Genomic DNA, 13,857 nt, shown 5'->3' with positions numbered 1-13,857 from the left:
ACTGGCCTGTAAACTACTCACAGATTATCTTCATGGGCGTTTATAGATATTGCATTTTTCTCTGTGTGTCAATTAGGGGTTGCCAGATATGTGCATTGATTACTGTAAATGATGTTGCTGTTATTGTCAACTAAGTAAACAGTCCTCCTTTATAGAAAAATCTAAAAGTCAAAGTTCATGTAGGGTCACAGAGAAGCTCAGACAACAAATAGATTCGTCCAAGTATGCTAAATACGTCCAAGTATGCTAAAATACTTATGCCAAGTATGCTAAATCTTATGCTAAATTGAAAGAGCGTTTTATTTTACGGAAAGCAACAAAACAAATGGCTGCAGTAAAACAGATTAAAACCTAGTTTAGGAGGCCCTGAGCACACCGACAAGCATGAGTATGAGCCTACAGGCCTCAGGTGTATGGGTTGATTCTTCCTTATATGGTATGAAAGCGACGCAAACACAGTGAAAGAATGAGCTGTAGTTTAGGCAGCAGAGGTTTTGGATTACCCATAATCCCACCCCCTCCTCTACCTTCCTTCTTCCTCCTCTTCATCTGAAATAGTCAGTGGCATGAAAGATAGAGATCAATTTTCAAGAGAAGGCTTGTTGCTACATGACCTCACACCAGATAAGCAGACAGCAAAGGAGATTTCTAAACTTGAACATTGCTCGGTTGTGTTCTGCTTCATATAAAATGTGGCATCTGTAATCTTATCCATGAACACAACCAGCGTACGTAGGGTGTGTTACTTGAGATGATAATGAAGTGAAAAAGGTGGCTGGTCTAGCCATGCTATTGTCTCAGCTATTCTAAGCCTGATGCAGTTTACTGTCGTTTTTTACTCCTAGAGGGAGAAAGAGAGCATACTGAGCACACGACACGACACAGCAGTGTCCTGCAATGTGACATGCTACTCACCGGCCACTTTATTAGGTACACCAGTTCAACTGCTTGTTAATGCAAATATCTAATCAGCCAATCATATGGCAGCAACTCAACGCATTTAGGCATGTAGACTTTAAACGTGGCATGGTTGTTGGTGCCAGACGGGCTGGTCTGGATTTTCACACAGCCATCTCTAGGGTTTGTGGAGTCTGAAAAAGAGAAAATATCCAGAGTGGCAGTTCTGTGGGATAAAATGCCTTGTTGAAGCCAAAGGTCAGAGGGGAATGGACAGACTGGTTTGAGCTGATAGAAAGAGATTAATAAATCAATGGTTCAGGCTGCTGGTGGTTGTGTAATGGTGTGTAAATATTTTCTTGGCCCACTTTGGGCTCCTAAGTAATTGAGCATTGTTTAAATGCCACGGCCTACCTGAGTATTGTTGCTGACCATGTCCATCCCTTTCTGACCACAATCTTCTGATGGCTACTTCCAGCAGGATAACACACCATGTCACAAAGCTCAAATCATCTCAAACTGGTTTCTTGAACATGACAGTGAGTTCACTATACTCAAACCCAGAGAGCAACATAGTGTCGGCCCAGATCCGGTACACGTGGATTCCACACGTACCAGATGTGGGCCGGATCTGGGCCGACACTAATGTTGCTGTTTGGGAATGGCCTCCACAGTCACCAGATCTCAATCCAATAGAACACCTTTGGGATGTGTTGGAACTGGAGAAATCCCTGAGGAATGTTCCCAGCACCTTGTTGAATCTATGCCATGAAGAATTAAGGCAGTTATGAAGGCAAAAGGGGGTCCAAACTGATACTACCAAGATGTACATAATAAAGTAGGTGGTGTGTGTGTGTGTGTGTATATGTGTATATATAGCCTATATACACATATAAATGAATACTTTTATTTAGCAAGGAAGTGACAGTAAAAATGCATATCTAATTTCTATTTCAAATCAGTAATTTACTCACGCTCATGCTGTTCCAAACCTGTATGAACTTCTTTCTTCTGCTGAACACAAAAGAAGATATTTTAAAAAATACTATGGAAGTCAATGGGGCCCAGCAACTGTTTGGTTACCTACATGTGCGCTCTGCTCTCCTCTTGGTTCTTCATGGATGAAGTAGCGCTGCGTGACCATAGACCAAGTAATCAGTATAGCTTGCAGCGCCCTCTGATGGTAAAAATAATCACTTCACGATTGCTCTAATAAGCATGCTAAATGCTTTGGGATTTTTTTTTTTTTCTTTCTTTCTTTTTTTTTTTTTTTTTGCAGGGTACTCTAAGCCTTTCAAAGTCATAGTTCTATACGTGGTTAAATTACCCGGTGAGTGATAATTTAATTATTGAGTGATAATCAATAATGTGTTCGTCAGTAGTTGATGGTGCTATGTTGGGAAACAAACAAAACAAAACAAAAAAAATTCTTAAAAGTGAAATGATTTCTATCAAATGCCGTGTGGCTCTCAGTTTTCAGTGACTGGCTCATGACAAGTCGTTGGTCTGTGTGTGCATTTCCACAAACCTGGCAGAACATATATAAGCATAGGCTTTTTTAGAAAGGAGCATTTACAAAGATGAAAAGGGAGAATCAATCAATTCTGAATAATTTATTGCCATTTTGTGAATAATATGTAATCAATCAAAAAGTAATTGTACGAGTATTTTAAAATGAAATATATTTTAATAACAAGTACTTCATTTTTGGAATCTGATTACGTAATCCAGATTACATCCAGTAACTGCCAGGGGGCAATCTGCAATTAAAAGTTCAAGCCATTTCCTTTTAATTAAATGTTTAATTAACAGTCAGTTGATCTGTTTCGCAAGAATCATCTGTCTTCATATTGAACAATTTGCTTCTTCTTTTTTTTTTTTTTTTTTACAAAATGAAAGGGTAGCTTTACCTGAACAGTCACATTCAAGCACCATGTTACATACAGAGGTTTATCTCACTCTCTTCAGTGGACATACTATGTAGAAAAATGCTGGCTTACAAAATAACATCAATAGACAAAATGTCTGATAACAAGCTTAACAGATTTCACAATGTCAGTTTTCACAATCTCTCTCTCTCTCTCTAAAAAAAAAATTCACAGATGTGTGTTTCACATAAGTCTCTTGAACATGTGATCAGTAAATTCTAAAGTTGTTCAATGATAACATAGCAATTTGTATGTAAAATGCCAAAAATGATGTGAAAAATACAGTTATTTACAAAAATGATATAATCTTATGGTGAGACACGGACAGTCGGCAGATGTAGCCCATTAACCTTAGGATGAAACCTGAGGTAATTCCTTAGTCTCTGTATTTTTGGTTCTGGATTATATCACTAAATTGACTTAATTCTAACAGGAAATTTCCAAGGGAAAAACATTCATATTTTATACAATGTAAGATATAAAACATTTGCTACATCCTATACATATTTGTCTCCTTTACATCCCATCTTACTGGTGCTGAAATATACTTAAATATATTATAGTCTTGAAAACTGTCTCTGTACAATTATAGTTTTGACTCATATGACCCTATTTCTGAATAATATTTTTTTTCCATGGATACTTAACCGAAATACTTAGCCATAAAAATAGTGCTAATAATCTATTTATTATCTTTCAAATACATTTACTAGTAGATTGCTACATCCTACCAATCCATATTTCCAAAAATAGAATTGTTTGTTTCCACTTTTCACTTTTAAACATCACTAAAAGTTTAATGTTTAAATCTCAAATTTCACAGTTGATATTCAGTTTCTGTATGGCTGTTAGATGAGAAAATCTTCTTAGAATGTACATAAAATGTTCATATGTCAACATCGGCCATTAATAATCTGCAAAATTACAGAGGTGGAAGATTATTAACACTTTCCTTTCAAAATAAACACCCAAAAGACAAGAGACTGAAATTAAAAGGATTCAGATGAACACGAAACGCTCTCGTTAAAAAACGATATTCCCGATTGAAATGTGTGGCTATTGCTGTGATATTGTCTCTGTCAGCAGAGGTGAGTTCAGGAGCCGCTAGACCTGAGTGGAGTATGATCGTGTGAGAGAGGGTCTAGGGCGGGCGCAGGTGGAATATTCTGAAGGCATGTCTAGACTGCGCTGGAGATGGAGCGACGTGAGTGGATCAGGACATCGGGAGGGGCGGGGGCCAGGTATGGCTGATGGTCATGTGATGCCTGTGTATAAAACCCCTGGAACCTGCTGAGCATAGAAAAACAAAGCGTTTCTGAAGAGTGTGAGAGGGAGAGAACAGGGTTAAGGTGACATTTAACCACTGAAGGATGCAATGTGTGGTTAGAATCTGCACAACACAAGGTTATCTTGTGGAGCATCTAAAGCATATGATGTCTTAAAATGCTGGAACAGAGCTAAACTTTGAAACCAGCAAACACAGTGCACCAAAGTCCCCGTCATAACCAAAAAAATCCTGGATATCACTCTAAATAAAAATATGGTCATTTGCATTATGGGTCAAAAATGGGTCAAAAAGTTTGATTCTTTTGACCCAGCTGGCTTAGAATAAATGTCTTTTTATGAAATAAACATTGTTGAATAAATATTGACTAGCTTACGTTAAATTCACCATCAAATCAAAACTCTGGATGGGATTCAGAATGATGATCAAAACACAGATGGAGTTTCCTCTTCATGGGTTCAACATTTCATTCGGTAACGTCAGCAGTTTTGAACTTGTATGCTGTTTAATTTTTGATGATTTGTGTAAGCAATCTTCCATGACTTGTTTCTGCTTCTTCTTCACCTCTGTTTTGATCCGGAGAAGATGCGTAATAATAGCGCCCGTTACCGTATAAAAATTAAAACATGGATAGCAGGAAATTTCAGTCAGTGGCGGGGAAAGAGTAAAGTAGATTTGAAGTAAATATACCAGTGGACTAGCCTACACAAAAAGTCAAATACTCAGAATTAACATCATTTCTGTTTTCTTTAAAATCAATATTTTCAAACAATGTAAGTTTATAAGACAGTAAAACTATTTGAAAAAAAGTATTTAATGGCAACTCAATCAAAAGAGTAAACACAACTATAAGACAAGTGTACTTCATTATACTTTTAAGTATATATCTCAACAAGTATACCGGTAGGCCAAATATACTTAGACCTAAATATTATTATATTTATACTTAAGTCAAGTATAATTAAGTGCAATTTTAAGTATATTTCTGAGAAGTGCATAAAAGTAGACTGAAAGTATACTTTCTTATTTTAGTTTAAAAAAGGATACTATAGCACACTTGAATAAACTCTTTTCATAAGGGAAGAAACACATAGACTGAAGCTTTGTAATAAACACTTAAAAGTGAGAATAATCTGTGTATTATAGCGTATCAATAGGATAAAATTGTTTTTAAAGTGCCCCTATTTATGCTATTTTAAACATTCCTCGTTTTGTTTTGGAGGTCTCCTACAACAGGTTTACATGCATCCAATGTAAAAAACATTTATTTTTTCTCATAATATACATTGATGCATCACCTCTTTTCTCACAGTGTCTGAAATGGTTCAATCAAGACTCCAGTATCTCTAAACCCTTCCTTTCCGAGAGCCTACTCTGCTGTGATTGGTCAGATGGCCCAGTCTGTTGTGATTGGTCTACCGCTTGCAGCGCGTTAAAAATGAGACCCTCACTACCATATCTGAATTTCAGCTCCGGAGGCTTCCTCAGCACTTGATACACAGTGATACGAACAGTAATGATGCCGTTGGTGTGGCGGGGGGGAGTGATAAAGCGAGGTCTGCAACAGGAGAGAGAGTGCGGAGACTCAGTAAGAACTGGGTCAAGTGCATAATGACCCACCTAACACCTGTCTCTGATTCTAGTAATTGGTGGAGAGACTGGTGGCAGACCTGGATGGACAGAGAGAGAGATGTACCTGTGTTCAGTCAAGCTGAATGAAAGTTATTTGAGTGGATGTGGTGGAAGCACTATTTATTGAGTTGTTTAATAAATACATTTGAAAAGTATTCTCACTGCCCTGACTTCTTTCCCCTTCATTCTTGAACCTTATTACAGTCGGTTTCACCGTGTCAATTCCAGTGCGAGTCCTCATCCTTTGGAAATGCGTGCAAAGTGGATTTGCAGTGTTCTCAACATCATGACAACACATGTTGCTACAACATGTTGCTTCTCAGCTAAAACTACAGTGTTTGAGGCTCAAAGTAGACGCTGTTCGCGGGCAGCCGATGAAGACCATAGGCTGGCGTTATGCAAATTTGTTACAAACCTAGTCAAGTCAAGTCATCCTCATTTATAGCGCTTTTAACAATGTAGATTGTTTCAAAGCAGCTTTACAGAGATAAACGTATAATTTAAGGTAACAGAGATTGTTTTGGCTTTATAGCGGTTCTTTAATAAAGTTATTTTCCAGCTAAAGTTAGTTTTGATTGATTCGCTTCCGTCGCAACGATCATTTGTTATTAAATTAGGGGCCGCTAGGACGACACCATTCTCTCTACATAGACATTAAACGCGAACCTGCTGGCGTTCACATGCGCATTAAGAATTGGTTCTATAGTTATGTGCGTTTGAATATATGTGTGCGCAGGTTTGGAATTCCCTACAGACCAAGCCTAAACAAAGTACTGGTCTTTCCTTATAAATTTGATATAGAATTTTATTTTATTTTGTCACTTCGGGGTAGGTACGCGAAACGAATTTTCCCGACAACGCTTTATCTGTAGAGTGGTAATACCTACATAGATATGTTACGGAACTGAGACCGGAATTGCTGACGACTTGTTTTGGCAGTTCAGAATCAATTCTGTTTTAGGAGACAATCGTCCACTTTGATCTTTGAAACTTGAAGCTATATTTCACACTGCATGAAAGGTAATATTTGAAAAAGCATAACTGGGGCACTTTAATCACTCTCAAGTCCCTTTCCAGTTATCACCGGTCACTGTTCGAGTGAGAGAAAACACTCCTCGTTTTGTTCTACTTTCCACACATATTCCTCTCATGAGCGGCACGAACATGGATAGGCGATGTTTGAACTTGAGTGATGTGCTCGTTCACGTTTGCATTCCAAAACCAGCACTGTTGGGTTACTGATTACGAATGATTATTAACCCAAATAGGGTCAAATCAACCCAGCTTCTTTACACAACAGTCTCAAACCAGTGTTGGATCCAATAATTCATGGCTATTTTGAAAACCACAAGTATGTGGATAGCAGACCTGATTCAGTAGAAGAATAGGCACATTATTATACAGTACAGAGTTCCCACACTTCCCCTCCCAATCCTGGTGTCAAATGCACCCACCCATCACCCCTTACCTGAGGGCCACTTAACTTTTCGAGTGGACTCTCTACGCAGGGCATGGCCACCATGGGCATGTTGAGCGAGGGCTCCAGGCGCTGAGGGTGCACAGGGGGCGGTAAGGGGGGCAGATAAATCTGGGTCTGCTTGAAGTTATTGATCACGCATGAGACCTAGAGGTGAACCAAGAGGGGAGGTTAATAATGGCAACAAAAATGTACAAGGTATTTACTGTATGACAATGCAGGATTAAGGCTTTATGCCCAGAGCATGTTCAGCCTTGGCATGTTGTGATTGTACTAAGAGGATGAAGGATGCAGTCTAAAGCCAGTGGATTAGCTGCAGACTTACTATACATCTGAGTACTAGTATTAGCTGTTAAACAGGCCTGTGCTCAGAGTAATGTCCTGTTTCACCCTCTGGCATGGCGTGAGACTTTAGATGTATTCCAATTCACACACTATTCATCCTAAATAGTTTGCAAGGATGTGTGAAATTTAGATCTTAGTTCGTTGAAAATAGTATTATTTCAGGGTGGATTTTCTGGCATTCTTTTTGAACTAATATTGTTCATAAGGCCTTGTACAACCAAAGTGGTAAGGTTTGTGATGAATTTACAAATTATGCACGTAACAACGGTGCCATTTATGATGCAAATTCTAGCTATTCATTGATGTTGTATAGATGCAATGTAGTACAATGACTTACTATCTTATTGCATGCTCAAAATGATTAAGATTTAGGTAAGATTGTTTAACTCTTACACTCACCCATTCAAGGCTGTATTTATTTGATCAAAACAGTAATATTGTGAAATATTATCACAATTTAAAATAACTGTTTTCTATTTTAATACATTTAAAAAATGTAATTCATTCCTGTGATGGCGAAGCTAAATTTCAGCATCAGTCTTCAGTGTCACATGACCCTTTAGAATTCATTCTAATATGCTGATTGGCTGCTCAAGAAACATTTCAATTATTATCAATGTTGAAAACAGTTGTGCTGCTTAATGTTTTTGTAGAAACTGCAAAAAAAAATCAAGATTCTTTGATCAATAGAAAGTTCAAAAGAACAGTATTGATTAGAAATCTTTTGTAACATCTTACAGACCCCAATCTTTTGAATGATAGTGCATACATTTTTGAATGGGGGTGAATTCTTTAACTTAAGAATACACTGAACAGTCTGGCTGCGCTGGTCTCCAAGGTTGTCAGATTCTCACCAGAAAAGCAGCGATAGCTCCTCCAGTGAGATATCCAGCGAGAACATCAGACCAGTGGTTGCGGTACTCAGCTACACGCACGATGCCCACCAGAACAGCCAATGACACGAGAGTCAGACAGAGAGTGGGTTTGGTCAGCCTTGTGCCTTTAGTCTTCCATACCAGAGTTACATACATCTGCAGAAAACACAAAAATACACATTGTTATGCATTGCATAAACACATATTTCACGACAATTTGCTCAGCTGCATACAATTCAATGTAACATTATGCATTATACAACATTTGTTGTAGGGTGCTTCTCACAGCACCTCAAACATAGATTTATCTATGCATAATACTCTTGTCTAATCATTTGCCAACTAAACTTTGCCCTTTCTATCCTTTTATTTGTGTTAGGTGTGTTTTTACTTCAAAACTCTGCCTGAAGGCCAACAGCAGCATCTCAGAGTCTTTATTTAGTATTGTGTGATGCTCAATGAAGCTTCTAACTGTTTCTCAAACTATGACTCTGATGTCCTCCTCATCTCGATGTCTGGGCTGTTCACTTTTCTCTGTGCTGGTTACATATGGAAGAGACATCATCCCTTAAAAGATCTACACACTATAGGGCTAATAGGTTTCTGGAGAAACTTGTTTGTTTTGGTTCTTTTTAAACTCTAAATTTGACTTGAAACTTGAAATCCACCGACTTACAAGAAATACAAGTGTACTCTATACTTCAGTAAAGTGCAAAAGACACTGCACCACTGCTGTCTCCACACTTCATTAAAGCTGCATAATCATTCTCAAGTGTGCTAATAATAGGAAAAAGATCTTGAGTACCAAATCAACAGATTATGATCATTTGATTATATAACACACGCTTTCCTTAGTACACTGGATTAACGGCTGCTGAAAATGGGGCTTTGCTATCACAGCATAGCATAATTAATTTTAAAATATCTAAAAATAGAAAACAGTTATTTCAAACAGTAATAATCATTTACAATATCACTGCTTTGTACTGTATATTGATTAAGTAAATGCTACATTTCTTTATTATTTTATAGGAATTTCTTTCAAAAACATAAAAATCTTAAGAAGTTATATTTTAATTTGGTGTTTGGCATCACAGCAAAACATTTAATTTTAAAATTAGCTCAATTACAGATTATATACTATATTAATATTTTTTATTATATTTTGATTAATTAAATGCTACATTGGTGAATAGAATTATGAATTTCTTTCAAAATTAAAAAAAGTCTTAAGAAATTATATTGTAAACTGGGGTTTGCCATCACAGCACAAAAACGTCATTTTAAAAATATCTAAAAATATAAAACAGTTATTTTAACCATTTGTAATTATTATATATTTTTTTAATTTGTAGTTTGATTAATTAAATGGCACATTTGGTTATTAGAAGTATGAATTTCTTTCAAAAACATAAAATGTATAAAGGAATGAAATTGCAGTTTTGCTATCATGGCAATATTGTAAACTGGGTGATATATATATATATATATATATATCAGCACTGCTGAAGGAGAGTCAGGGATGACAGTGATTTCTCAATACGCTCTGTCATGTCTGATGTATACTCACCACCGTATAGACAGCGGAGTACATACTCAGTGCCGCGTCCTTCGAGGGGAATGATTTGCGGGCAGAAGTGATGAGGTACGGGTTTCCGGTGCAGGCTCTCCGCTCTGTGATGTACTGCAGCGCTGAATGGCAGCCCAGGGCGGTGTAGTTTGGCCGGCATGTAGACAGGAAGTGAGGTGTCTGGTTTCCTGTCACTACCTGCCCTGCATTGGCAAAGATGGTGGTGGTAAAGAGGCCAAAAGAATACACACCTGAGAACAAGAGGAAGATGCAAAAATTAATGTTTCATCAAACCACTTGATAATTATAAGATGATTTTAATATGCTGGTCATTTAGAGTAGTTTGATATACACTATAGTATATATGATATACACAAATTTTGGAGGCAGTAAGAATTTTTTTTTTTTTTTTTTTTTTAGAAAGGATGCATTAAATTTATCACATTTAGACCTGTAATACAAAATATTTGTATTTCAAATAAATGCTGTTCTTTTAAACGTTCTATTCATCAAAGAATCCTGAACAAAATGTATCACTGTTTCCACAACAGCAAAACTATTTTCCACATTGATAATAATCAAAAATGTGTCTTGAGCATCAAATCAGCATATTAAAATGATTTCTGAAGGATCATGCGACACTGAAGACTGGAGTAATGATGCTGAAAATTCAGCTTTGCATCACAGGAATAAATTACATTTCAAATATATTAGAATAAAAAAATGCCCAAAATGCCAGAAAAGAAGTTGTAACGTGGCAGGAAAAGTTTGATTTTATATTTGAATAAGAACCCAAGAAGCAAAGAAAACCGGAGGCATTGCTTACCAAGGAAGCGTACGATGCGTCTCAGCAGTGGGTTGAAAAAGCAGCAGTCAGCCGCTATAATGGTCTTCTCCTGTGTGGCCTCAGGTTTAGTGAAGAAGGATGCGAGCTCCCCCATCAGTATCTGCAGGAGACAGATGTGGGAATGAGATTTCTCAGGTGCATAAAGCTTATAGAGAACAGCGCTTAGGGGGAACCACAATATTTATTTTCCTTAAACTGATTTCCAGATTGCCAAATGTACAGGCAACATTTGTCACTGTCAAGACTGCACGTGTTCCAGCTCCAGAATTTACACGAAATTCACGAGACGATAGAATCTCATTTTCAATCCCATGAATGTATAAATGCTAAATGTAGGCTGTATATATCATGTTCAATGTGCCGTAATGAGACTGCATTCATAAAACATGAATCCTCACAGATTGGAAAGCAACACTACATGCTGACAAAATAAAACTCTGAAAAGTGTTCTTAGAAATATATAGGACTATATTTATGTCGCTGTTATGTGGTTTTAACAATTTTGAATTTTTTAGTTTTGACAACCATTTTCTAGAAAGGATAACTTCTAGACCATACTTCTTTATACAGTTTTGAAATGTATTTAAAAGTATATTTAAAAGCATTTCTACAAAAATCATAAATTATTCATTCATACATAATTTTTTTGTGATTTAATCTGATTTGATACTTTCAGCCACCACCACCAAAAATAGCTAAATTACTTTTAATTCAGAAATTAAAAACATGTTCATCATAAATGCAGTGTATTCATAAGTCATTGTATGAATGAATTGCATTTTCAGTAATTACACTCAATGAAAAACTAATTATATCAATACCAAGAGACATGGACAAGCAGAAAATACTTTTAAAAAGACATAATTTGCCATAGTGTTTAGTTAGTTGCACTTCTGCCTCAAACAGCAAACGTCAGGTGTCACACTGAGACACCATTTTAAGTGTAACTTAACCTGAAGTCTTTTAACTATTTAATCTTCATTGACATGAAGATCCAGGTCAGCATGTTGTAAAAGTGGTGCTTGTTATTATGCACTGTTGCCTGTGCATAAATATCTCTTATCCGATGTCTAATGCTTCATTTTCACCAATGCCACTCCAACCCTTTCACAGAGGGAAAATGGATATTATTCAGGGACATAAAAGCCTGAAATTTCAGAGTGACCTTCAAATGTTTAGTGATGTTCTATGAATTATGTTTTATGGGGCATATTGTGGCATTTTGAGGGCTCTTGTGTTGCGGTTTAACAAAAACAAAAAAAAGGTGAAAATATACAGATAGAGGAAGAGAAAGCGAGAGAAAAAAAGAGAATGAATATTTCACTAGAACATCCTTGATATATCTGAGTGCACTGAGGCCGCAGTGTTGAAGCAGCAGTGATATGACAGCCATTATGCTTTCAAATCCTTAACACACATCGTGATTATAACACATCTACTCTGAAGAGTTTCAAAGCTCTGGGAAAACTGACACACACATAGATAGATAAAACATTTGGAGTTCAATGAATGCCTCAGTGTCAAACATTAAAGGAGCTCCAAGCACTCTTAGAGTAGAGTTCACATTCGTGGAAACATTAGGGTTGTTTGTGGTTACTTCTGCGTTATCCTTCCGTAAAATAAAGCTGAGTAAAACATTTATTCAAAATGAATAAACGGTTCAGTCATTTAAAGGAAAAGTTAATTCTGTAAATAGAATAATAATTCTGTTATTATTTATTCATCTTCACACATCACTCCAAACTCAATATGGCTTTGCTTTTTCAATGGAACACATGCTAATTTTCAATATTGAGAAACATAGTTGTAGCAACTAGGAAAATGTACATCTTTACCCTTTATTTAAATATTACCAAAAAAATAGTTAAAGTCTTTATAAGCATATTGCGTATTGTGCTTGGAGTCAATTGTTTTATTTGTGATAATGCAATGAAACGCTCCAAATTGTGCGGACATCGTTTTTGGTCATGGCTGTCATACAAATTAATTTTGAATAAATGAAAAAATTAGAGAACCAATGATTTATTAATAACTGATTATGTTGTAGTCAATGTATGCTTTTTTTCTGTGAGCTTTTAGTTATATGCATTTTTTGGCATAGTAAAATAAAACATGTAGCTTTAGAAGTTTGAAAAATTATATACATTTGTCTCTCATATTTTGATGGTTTAATCAAACTTAATAAAATTTAACAAATTTGGCCACTACTATATAAGATTTGAAAGTGGTGATAAAGGAAAAACATTTCTGTGACTTAAATCTTGGTCTGATTATCACAAATTATGACTTCAGAAGACTTAATATAGCATCATATGGACAACCTTTATGGTACTTCAATGGAGATTTTCAGTGCATTATGACTCTTTATGTTTAAAATGGCAAAGTTAGGTTTACTTAATTTTAATTTTATGGTTAGCATGAAATTAATATTCACCCTTTCTATTTTCTAAATTTCTCTTATTGTGAACATACATCACAAAACCAGTCACAAGTAGCACATGTATATTTGTGGCAATAGCCAACAATACATTGTATCCTAAAATCATTAGGATATTATTAAGTAAAGATCATGTTCCATGAAGATATTTTGTAAATTTCCTATACCGTAAATATATAAAACATTTGTTTTTGTGAGTGGATGCAGCACAATCGCGAACATAAATGGACAACTTTAAAGGCGATTTTTTTGCACCCTCAGATTTCAGATATTGAAATAGTTGTATCTCGGTCAAATAGTTGTATCTCGGCCTATCCTAACAAACCATACATCAATGGAAAGCTTATTTATTCAGCTTTCAGGTGATGTATAAATCTCAATTTCAAAAAATTGACCCATGTGACTGGTTTTGTGGTCCAGGGTCACATGTGTCATAATGACCTGCTTCTGGTGAAAAAGACTTGTCTTTGGTGACGTATACAATCATTTAGTCCACTTTAACCCTGCAAGCTCACATTCATCTGCCTCCATTTTTTAGATCATCGCCCATATCTTGAAATCCAA

General features: G+C 36.2%; 1 protein-coding gene across 9 annotated transcripts in view; it reads right to left on the bottom strand.

Annotated features, from left to right (window-relative positions):
- Positions 1–2,688: 2,688 nt before the first annotated feature.
- Positions 2,689–13,857, bottom strand: part of plppr2b (phospholipid phosphatase related 2b) — a 156,922-nt gene continuing 145,753 nt past the window's right edge. For 3 of the 9 annotated variants that reach the window (XM_079882710.1, XM_079882704.1, XM_079882703.1), the window contains 5 exons: positions 10,836–10,956; positions 10,010–10,260; positions 8,419–8,595; positions 7,227–7,366; positions 2,689–4,115 (listed from right to left, as the gene is read on the bottom strand). In XM_079882710.1, the coding sequence (XP_079738836.1) occupies positions 4,004–4,115; positions 7,227–7,366; positions 8,419–8,595; positions 10,010–10,260; positions 10,836–10,956 (801 nt within the window). In that variant the 3' untranslated portion in view covers positions 2,689–4,003. Of the gene's footprint in view, positions 4,116–7,210; positions 7,367–8,418; positions 8,596–10,009; positions 10,261–10,835; positions 10,957–13,857 lie in introns of all 9 variants that reach the window. The other 6 variants (XM_079882711.1, XM_079882705.1, XM_079882701.1 and 3 more) reach the window with 4 other exon arrangements.

The sequence above is a fragment of the Squalius cephalus genome, assembly GCF_949319135.1.
Source record: "Squalius cephalus genome assembly, chromosome: 10".
NCBI lineage: Eukaryota > Metazoa > Chordata > Actinopteri > Cypriniformes > Leuciscidae > Squalius > Squalius cephalus.
Note: the sequence above shows the minus strand (reverse complement) of the source record. Positions and strands in the feature narration are given on the sequence as shown.